The 10,047-nt window shown below is 55.1% G+C and overlaps 2 protein-coding genes across 2 annotated transcripts in view; one reads left to right on the top strand and one right to left on the bottom strand.

The window, feature by feature from the left end:
- DDX31 (DEAD-box helicase 31) overlaps positions 1–730 on the top strand; it is a 45,456-nt gene extending 44,726 nt beyond the window's left edge. The window contains exon 20 of the mRNA XM_027911618.1: positions 357–730. Coding sequence (XP_027767419.1) covers positions 357–495 — 139 coding nt within the window. The 3' untranslated portion in view covers positions 496–730. The remainder of the gene's footprint in view (positions 1–356) is intronic.
- Positions 731–6,445: 5,715 nt separating this feature from the next.
- BARHL1 (BarH like homeobox 1) overlaps positions 6,446–10,047 on the bottom strand; it is a 6,932-nt gene continuing 3,330 nt past the window's right edge. The window contains exons 2-3 of the mRNA XM_027877869.1: positions 8,208–8,476; positions 6,446–6,740 (exon numbers count right to left, since the gene is read on the bottom strand). Coding sequence (XP_027733670.1) covers positions 6,446–6,740; positions 8,208–8,476 — 564 coding nt within the window. The remainder of the gene's footprint in view (positions 6,741–8,207; positions 8,477–10,047) is intronic.

Here is a 10,047-nt window from a genome sequence, read left to right on the forward strand (position 1 = left end):
ATAAGGCTTCTTATTATTATTATCATTTTCAAACTGCTGTGTCACCGAATTCATCAGCCTTCAGCTCGCAAACCTTCCCTCCTTCTCCCCGCCGCCCCTGCAAGAGCATTTGTACAGAACAAAGGCTTGCTTTTAAAAACGGCGTGATATTTTGCCACCTTTGTGAAAACCTGTCACAACAATATCTGATTTTGCGTGAGGCAGAATTTCAAATCGAGCCTCGGCGAGGAGGAAGCCGTTCCTTCGCTAATGCGCAAATGTCACTTTTTTGGCGCCGCTGCCGCCGCTCCGGTTGGTCCCGCCCAGCAGGGAGAAGGGGAATCTGATCCCTCTGCTCTTCCCTCTCCTTTTCCCAGGTCTGACCTGCTCAGGAAGACCCACGGCAGACGTCGCCTTGCTGAGATCCTGCGCTCTGAATATTCCAGTGGGATGGACAGCAAGGTCAGGAGGAAGAAAAAGCGGAGGAAACCTGGCAAGCAGCAGATTCCAACATAAGCCAGGACCTCCCAGCCATTGGCTGTAAAACCTGCTGGAGCTCCTCAGCCGGGGGGCAGGGTGACCTGCCCGACCAACTGAGGAGTGTTTCAATTTATCAGGCAAATGTGGGAGGGATCTTGGGGATCTCGGCCTCCTCCCCTTCATTCCATAGGTCCAAACGGAATGGAATCCAGGCGTGTCCTGTTGTACTGCTGCAATTAAACGTGGCCTCCTGAAGATGTGCCGTGTTCCTGAGGTGGTTTGTTTGGGCAAGAAAAATAATTTTGAAAAAAAAGGTTAAATGTGGTTTTCAGAGAAATGTGATATATCTGTGTAACATAAAAGTAGGACGACTGTGGTCAGACAGGAGGTGCTTTTCTGTTTCAAGACCTGTAGGAACGTTCCACAGTCCCCTTACTTGCTATTTTCAAGCAGATTAACAGTCGTGGCAGGGGAGGTGTCCCAGGAGCACATTGAAGAGGAGAGGGGAGGCTGCAGTGCATTGTCACACCTGATTACAGAAGGCAGAGGGTGTATGAGATGTCTCACCTCTCTGAACATTGAAGCTGTGCAGGCTCTTGCTAACCCTTGCCAGTAGTAACCCAGCCTTTTGGGGTTCTCTGCCTTGCCTGGGCCTGTTTTGAGCACATGGATTTCTCTTCTCACTTTTGCCCTTTGCCACCCATCCTGTTCTCCTTGGAGCGTGGGGACACTGAGAAAAGGGGTGCAGGATGGCCCCAAACGTGCTGAGACTGGTGCTTGTTCACCATTGCTCTGTGTGTGAAATGAAACCCAGACTCCCCTTGGAGCTGGTGAGGTGCTGGGGAGAGCAGGTGCCCCCAAAATCCATGCACTTCCAAACTCCCCCAGGTGAGCACCCACCTCCCTCTCGCTGGGTTCCTCACTCTGCTCCTTCCAGCACCTCCTGTAACACGAACACCAAGCAGTGCACAGGTGAAAATGCTGCAAACCCTGCCAAAACACAGCTTCCCGCTACCTGCGTGTGTCCTCCTTGAGGAGAGGGATGAGGAAGGGCAGCCCACCCATGCCCTAAGCCAGACATGTTTAATGCAGAAGCCAAAAGTGCTCAAACAGTGGCAATTTCAGATGTCAGAAGGAAGGAGCTACTGGAAATGGAGTATAAGCAGGTGAAAATGATGCCTGCTTTGTGAATGCAGAATTCAGGGCACCTACTTTGGGCTGCAGTGAGTCATACAAAGGATTGTAGGAGAGAAGCAATCAGCCCCAAAGTGTTTAATTTCTGAAGTGGATGTAACTTTTTAGAACCAGGATTTTATTTTCCTCCCAGTCAATTATCAGACACACTGATTTCACTGTGATACCCTTTTGAACACTTCAGAAAGAAGCAAAGAAGGCTCCAGTATCAAATTAACCATGATTTTGCAGAGAGAATGAAGTTACCAACGTTCATTAGATTAACACAATATAACAAAGCTCACCTGATTTTCTTATGAGAAGTTTGGAAGAGCAATCAGATTTTAAGGCAAATGTCAACTTAAACAGAAAAGAAACCCCTGAGGATGAAAATGACTCAGAGTGATGCAGGGAGTGCAAGTTTGGGAATGATCTTGTGCATGAGGGGAGAATATGTGACCTTCTCCTGGCTGACTGTCACGTAGGAATTAATAGGGACTATTGGCAAATTCATAATAGTAGGAATAAAGGCCAACAGCACATGGGTGAGAGACATCAGGAAATCTCATTGCTGCCTGCATTAACTGGGCAGGGAATGTTACAAACAGTTATGATGAATAATGTGATCTTTAAAAAAGGCAGAATGCCTTTTTCTTTCAGCTTCACCATTCTTTACCAGGTGGTGGTGAATTACTGATGTGATTAAGGGAAGGAAGGGGAGGAGATTGTTAAATAAGAAAGAAAAGGTGTTAAAAGATACATACATGCACCTGGAGTTAAGCTGAGTTTGCCTGTAATAAACTTGAAGGCTGATGTGCAAAATGTGCTTGAATTGTGGCTGGGCGGGCAGAATTTGATTCCTCGTTTACACTTGGGCAGCTCAGGATTGGCTCTGAGCTGACTTTATCCCTGTGCACCACTTGATTCAGGAAGAACCTGGTAGGTTTGGAGTTCATTTGTACTCAAAGCACCTCTTAATTCAGGCAGGGCAGGGTGTGGTGCTTGTGGTGGGGCAGGGGTGGTTGAGTTGCTGTAGGGTTCCATCACTGCATCACCTGCAGACCTTCAGCACCTGCAGCAGGAACAGGGTGTTGTGGGTGCAAAGGCTCCCAGATCCTCTGAGCACCCAAATGCTGGAGGAGCTGCCGGGGGTGATGCTGGGTTCCTGTGGCTTTGGAGTATGTGGATGTCACCCTGAACTGCTCCTGAGTTTGTCCCCTCGAGCTCTGAGGTACGTGGTGGGCGTTGCAGGGAGCTTGGCTGGGTGGGAGTTCCCCTGGGAGGGGAGATGAGATGAGCTCTGGGCAGTGTTTGGTGGAACTGCAGCTTTGTTGGGCTGCACTGGCGTTGGCTTGGGTCAGATTTGCTTTCTGGTCTGCATTGTGGTGGGTGGCAGGGGCTTTCCTGCCCTGCAGCCTGAGGTTTCTGTGTCTGGTCTGGAAATGATGGCATTGTGAAGCTTTTCTGTAAAGCTGCCTGTGAGTCAGAACTGGGCTCAGTTTGGGTTTGTCTTCCTTGCTGTTCCGCTCCCTGCTCTCACAGCCAGAGTCCTGCCTCTCCCAGGAGATGTTCCTGTGCCTTTTCTCAGCTCTCTCCTGGCTCTGTGTCCTTCACCTGCAGAAGGAACCCACCTCCTCCTCTCCTCTGCAACTGGAGCATCTTGAGTTCACACTTCAGAGCTTTGGATGAGGAAAAAGCAAGGAGGTCACCTTGGGACAAGAGTCACAGTTAAACACCCACTTCCAGGGTCTGGGTCAGACACAAAACACAGCTCCATAACTGAGCAGGGTAGAAAGCAACAGAACCTCCTCTTTACAACTTGCTTTCTCCATAAACCTGGGAGGAGGGCAGGAAAAGCACCTGTGTTCTGGGCTTTCCTTTCTGAGATTGTTTTGTCTGGTGTTCAGATGAAGCCATGAAATATCTCGGCTAGAAACAGTTCTGATTTCACTGAATTTGTGTGTTGGCATGTTCAGCAGAGCAGCTTTTGTTCTCTGTCTGTTCCAAGGGTGGTGGTCCTGGTTAAAGCTGTGTCAGGAGGGGAGGAAGGTGGACCTTGAGCTGGGTGAAAGCCCAGAAGGGGTTTGAGAGCCAGGACTGCATTTGGTCCTGGCAAACCCACTGCACTATCTGGTCTGTGTGTGTTGAATCCAGAGCCTGACAACCCAACCACCAGCAGCCTGGCTGTTGGACTTTGTACCCTGGGAGAAGTCAGTGGAGCAGAACTCGTGCAATACTCCAAAGGTTTCCTTCATGGCACTGGTGCTGCTCCTCCTCAGCTGTGCCATTTTTATTGCTTCATCAGCCCAGCACAGCCTGTCCCACCCCTGAGGCCTTGCCAGGATCGTGCCTGCCTGGCACTGCCCTCTAGAAACAAGTAGTTTCCAGCCTGGTCAAGGGCTGCTGTAAGTACAGGACCAGTGCTGGTGGGTTCTGCTGTAGGACAACAGGTCTTATCTCAGTCCCTGGAGGTGAGGTTGGGCCTTCAGTGACTTTTGAGGCTGCTGAGATCCTCACGTGGCAAGTGCTGTGCTCTCTGAGAGCCTGTGGTGTCTTCCCTAAACTGATCTATCTCAAAGCTTGCCTTGCTTGACTCTGCCATGAGATCCCCCTGGAAGTGACAGCTCCAGCCCTCTCCTTCCCTCTGCTTTTTCTTTCCCAGCCAGACACGGCACAGCCATTCCCCCTTCCCGGAGAGGAGGTTTCCTCAGGGCTCTGCCCTGCTCTCTCCTTCCATCCTCGTGACACAAGCCGGACCCTGTCGCTGTGTTACAGGCTTGTCTCAGTCCTCCTGCTCCTTCCAGATGTGAAATGGCACATTTAAATATTGCAATTACAAACGTGTAACGAAGCCTTGTACTTCATTAATGTAAGAGGAGGAATCTGCTATGGCTACAAGGACAATTAAATATTAGAGAATGTCTTTGATTCACATTCCTGCTGTGTAAATGGGAGGAAGGTTGCTGTATGCTCCTTGCCTTTGCGCTCACAAAATGAAAAGCACACCCACTGCAAGTTGTCCTTTGATAGATTTTTAATATGATTTTAAAGAGTTTTGTTTGGCCTCATTCTTATTCAATGAGATTAATTTAAAGCACTTATCCCCTGGGTTTAAGTCAATCCATGTAGGATTTGGGACGGGGGGTTGTTGCCCGGGGAGGGGGTTGTTTGCAGGCCTCTCTGAAAGACTCCTTTCCCACTTCATTAACCCTGAGCTGGGAGCGACCCCCCCCTTCCTCCTCCTCCTCCTCCTCCTCGCCCAGCCGAGGCCCGGGGATTTACCAAACTCCCCCATTCACATGCAAAGGACCAGCACCGTCCACAAAGGCCGGGGGCTCTCTCCCCCAGGCGTGGCTGTGCATTTGGCCGAGCCGACAATCCCCCTCCCCGCGGGGCTCGGGGGGTGCTGGGGCAAAGCCCCCGGGACGGAGCAGGGCCGGGGGCACCGGGCTGGGACCCGGCCCCGGGGAGGGCGATCTGTAGGGCCGGTGGGTGCCGGGGTGTGTGTGGGGGGGATGCTCCGCAGACAGGAGGGCCGGGGGGAGCGGCCGGGGGGAACCCGCAGCCCATCTGTCGGCTCCCCGAGCCGAGGAGCCGCTGCCCGGCTGTCCCGGGGACCAGCTGCCGGGCCCGCTGGCCGCGGCCAGATGAGCGACACTTTTAAAGGGTGGAAACAATCCATTTTGCAAAGCGATCATTTAAAGCACTTAGGCAATTATACACTTAAGATTAGCGTTATTAATTCGCTATCGCCGCGCCGGGCAGCAGCGCCCCGGTGCCCCCCGACGGCCCCGCGGCCGGTCCCGCATACCGGCACTGGGGACACCGGGGGGACACCGGGACCCGGGGAGGGGGGCGATCCCTGCCGTGGGAGGTGGGAAAACTCCTCTTTGCTCTTCCCTTTCCCCTCGGCGGCGGCTGCTCCGCCAGAGCAAACAAGCGGGAGGGGAAGAAGGGGCCGGCGGAGGCGAGACCCGTTTGTTTGTAAAGAAGTTTTATTTCCACATTTAAAAAAGGGGGGAGCGGGAGCGGCCGCGGCGCCCCGAGCCCCCCGCGTCCCCCGCCCGGCCGGGCCGGCCCCGGGATACAGACTGACAAGAATCACTTACACAAATACGCCCTCAGGGTTCACAAATAAATAATTCATATACATTTTGCACCGTATTTACATTCCACCGCGCTTTTCCCCCTCTTTTTTCTTTTCTCTTTTTTCTTTTTTTTTCCTTTTTTTTTTCTTTTCTTTTTTTTTTTTTTTAATTTTAAGTTACGGACGTCCCAAAGCCTCGCTAGGACCGTCCTCCCCACGGTCCGGGCCCTCCCCACGGTCCTTCCCGGATGGTGCCCCGGGGTCGGGGAGCCGGAGAAAGCGGGGACGGGTCTCCCCGGAGCCGTCCGTGGCAGGTGTAGCTCGGCCCCCCCGACAGTTCCTGGGGAGGGGGCGGAGAGGCAAAGCCCCCCCGGAGCATCCGCCCCCACCCCCCGTGCTCCAGGCGCCGTCCCACGCCGGGGTGGGGGGACCCACAGCGGCCCCGCTGCCCTTCGGGGGGCACAAGGGGGTAAAAGGGCGGCGAGTGCCCCGCGGGGTTGGGGGGCAGCTCCGCCGGCTCCGTCCCGCCAAGCCTGCCCTTGCTTCTTGCGTTCTTCATATATATTTTTAAAAAGGAAGGGGAGGTCTCATTTATATTTATATATATATATATATATTCGGGGATGAGCGGGAGTCTGTCGCTTGCTCGCGGCCCCAGAGGTGGGGTGGCCCCCTCCAGTCCCCCGGCCCGGTGGGTGCCGGGGGGGTCTCCCGGGCGGCCGGGGCTCACCGGGGCTGTGCAGCCCGGGGCAGGACGCCGGGCAGCGGGGGCAGGGGCGGCGGGGGCTCGCTGCCGCCCTGCAGTCCGTGGATGAGGATGCGGGGCACCAAGGGTCTCTGTAGGGCGGGGGGCGGCGCGCTGGGTCCGCGGTACAGGTAGAGGGCGGCGCCGGGGTCCAGGTTGGAGACCAAACTCTGCGGGTAGAAGTAGGGCGAGGGGAACATCCTCTGGAGGGCCGAGTAGTTACCGGCCTCGGCCAGCAGCTCCAGGCCCACCGCCGTCTGCCGTTTCCACTTGGTCCTGGTGGGGGACAAGTCGAGAGAGGGGGTCAAGGAGGGAGGGATGCTCCCAAAGCAGCTCCTGGGCTCTTTTCACCCTTTGCGTGCCCCCTTTCCCCGGGCTCTGCTCTCCTTGCACATCCCCGCTCCCACCGCTGGCTCCCAGGGCCAGACTCCCTTGTACGGAAGGGATGGGATGTGGATCCCAATAATGGGAGTAGGGGGCTTATCTCCCTGGTGTTCCCATCGCGGCAGCCCGGCGGGAGCGCCGACGGAGCCTTCCCGGAGCCACAGCCCGGCCGGGGGTGTAAGTTCCAGACTGTCACACGGCCCGCCGGGGATCCTCTCCCCTCAGCCCCGCGGGTGCTGCGGCCGCCGCGATGCTCCGGCCCGATCCGCCGCCCGGGGCTCCGGGACCCCTTCCCCGGGTCGGGGCCGGGACGGACCCCTCGGGGGGCTGCGAGGGTCCCGCGGGGGGATTCGAGTGGGGAAGCGTCCCGGGGCATTCGTTTGGGGCATATTTATGTGTGTCTGTCTATACCTACAGATATACATATACACACACAGGTATATATTTAATATATGCATACATAAGTACATAGGGGTATGTGTGTGTGTATATATATATATGTATACATATATATATATTTATATGTGTGTGTGTGTGTGAGTGAGTGAGTGCCGGATCTCGTGGAGAAGCCCCGGCCCCGGGATCTCGCCCACGTCGGGGCCGCCGGCGGGCCGGGCTGGCGGGGGAAGGGGCTGGGGGTACCGGCTCGGCTCCGGCGCGTCCTCGCGGCAGGGATTTGGGGGGCAGAGAGGTGATCACACAGCCCCCAGCGCCCCCAGACACCCTCAATTAAGCGGCATGGGGGGATCTTCGCAGAGGGCGAAGCGGGACTGGAAACGAGGGGGAGGGAGGGTCAAACCCTGGGGTGAGCGGGGGGACAGGGTGGGGGCTGCAACCGGGGGTCCCTCGTTTGTGGCAATGGTCGGGGCTCGGGTTGTCCCGATAAACCCACTGAAGCCACCAGACGTCTCCAACCCTTTTACAGATTTGTCGCTGAAGCGCCAAACCTATTTCCACCAGTAAATTATTCATCATAATAATAATTGTGTAATTACTGTAAAGGGTGTTAATTATTGATGCCCAAAGCAGTAATTGGTATCTATTATTAATGGGCCGATGTGTTATGCTGTTGTGTTTAGCTGGAAGCCCGGTCCTGCCTCCCCGCCTTGCCGGGGCTGGGGGCACGGATTGCCCCCCACCCCCCGCCCTGCCCCGACATCGCTTTTCTCCCCTTGACTTTGGGGTAAAAGTCCCCGGGGGAGGCGGGGACGGGACGGACGTGGCACCTCTCCTGGTGGCAGGAGGAACGGGGCGGTTTTGGGTTGCCAGAGCCCTGCCCGGTTTGTGGGTGCGGGGCCGGGGAGAAGGGGCAGGGTGGGATCCCGGCGCTGCGGGCAGGAGGGAACGGTGCATTTTTACCTTCTGTTCTGGTACCACGTTTTCACCTGCGTGTCGGTGAGGTTGAGGGAGGCGGCTAGTTCCATCCTGTCCTGCACGCTCAGGTATTTTTGCCTCTCGAAGCTGCGCTCCAGCTGGGCCAGCTGATGGTCGGTGAAGGCGGTGCGGGCTTTGCGAGGCTTTTTCAGCCGCACCGGGGGGCTGTCCCGGGAGCTGGAGATCTCTCGGTCCCCTTCTTCTTTCACTGAGCCGAGAGGGAGGGAGAGAGGCCAGGTCAGGGCAGAAATGGAAATACCCTCAAAAGAAGGGGGTAACCCCCTGCAGCCGTGAGCCGGGGGCTCGGGGTCGAGTGGGGCTCACGGCTCATTTGCTCTGCAACCCCAAAAATTTTAACCTTGGGGTCTACCCGAACCGGGCCCGGCCTTTCCCCTTGCTGAGGGCCTGGGAGCGGCACCGGAGCGCCGGGATGTGCCGAGGGGACCCCCGGCCCGGCCCCGCCGCGCTCCTGCCCAAACACCCCCTTATCCCCTTCACTCCTCATTTCTCACTGGGCAGGGCCCTCCTCTGAGTTTATTCCCCCAAACCAAACAGATTTCTCGATGCTTGGATAATTTTTCTTTCCTTTTTTTTTTTTTTTTTTTTCTCTCTCTCTCTCTTTTTTTCTCCCTTTTTTAAACCGTAAACAAAACCAACGAAAACTGAAAAAATTTAAGCCCACATTTTTTTTGGAGGGGAATGTTGCCGGGTTAGTCCTGCTTTCTCCCCTCCACGGAGAAACCTCCATCCTCCCGGGGCACGGAACAAACCTCCCTTCTTCAGGGCGCACAACGAAATACTGGGGAAGGGGCTCTGCCAGCCCCTGCCCAGGCTGTTATTTATCTTAAAAAATGCCGAATGAGAGGGGCTGGCGGTGGTTCATCGGTGCCATCGGTACCTACACGCCGGCGGAGCGACGCGGGAATTTATGCCTCAAAATGTTAGTAGATGATGGAAAAATAACTGAGCAGAAATAAAAAGAAAAGGGGAAAAATAAATCCCTGTTTATGCTCGCCTTCCCCACCCTCCTGGAGCAGATTATGGACCAAAAAGGCCCGGTTTATACAAATCGGCGGCGTTTGGTTGTTAGTTTTGTGTTTGGGTTTTTTTCTTTTTTTTTTCAGAGGGGTTTATGTTAAATTTGCTGGTGGCAGGGGTGAGCGGGGAGAGGGCTCCAGCCGAACGCGAGCTGATTTCTCTCTGTAGGAAGACAATAATCCGGTTAATTGAGCCACCGGGGAGCGAAACCCTTCAACCAGAAATCCCGGCTCTGGCCGAGCAGGCAGAGCCCGAGCCGGGGACGAGCCTTAAGCGGGAAGATCCCGGCCCCAGATCCTGGGAAAGCGGCAGGGCCGGGACCGGGCAGGGGAGGAGGGACGACCCCGCTCCCTCCCGGGAACGACCCCAAAGTTTGTGTGGAGTTTTTCGGAGGAGTAGAGCGGGTGAGGCCTCGAGCATCCCAAGACCGCAAATCGCCCCCGGGCTGATTCTCGGCTCCTAAAAAAGTTCCTGCTCTCCAAAGGGCTGCAGGACCGGTGGCGGCGGCTTCCCCACCCCTTTCGAATCTTTCCTTGACTATTCGTAGCTTTAAAAAAAAAAAAAAAAAAATTATACCTATATATATAAATATATATTATGGATTTTTTTTTGGCATTTTGGCCGCTCCAGGTTAGGCCTGGCCCAGCAGCTCCTTCACGGAGTAAATCAGGGGCGTTTTGACCCGGGAAAGGCTATTTCCAAAGCAGCCAAAAAAAAAAAAGAATCGTGCTGGAAACGAAGACCTTCACCCGCTCCCCCATTAATGCAGGGATTTTACCCTGATTTA

Source organism: Empidonax traillii, unplaced genomic scaffold (genome assembly GCF_003031625.1).
Source record: "Empidonax traillii isolate 1590-97213 ecotype Southwest subspecies unplaced genomic scaffold, ASM303162v1 scaffold34:size3740991, whole genome shotgun sequence".
NCBI lineage: Eukaryota > Metazoa > Chordata > Aves > Passeriformes > Tyrannidae > Empidonax > Empidonax traillii.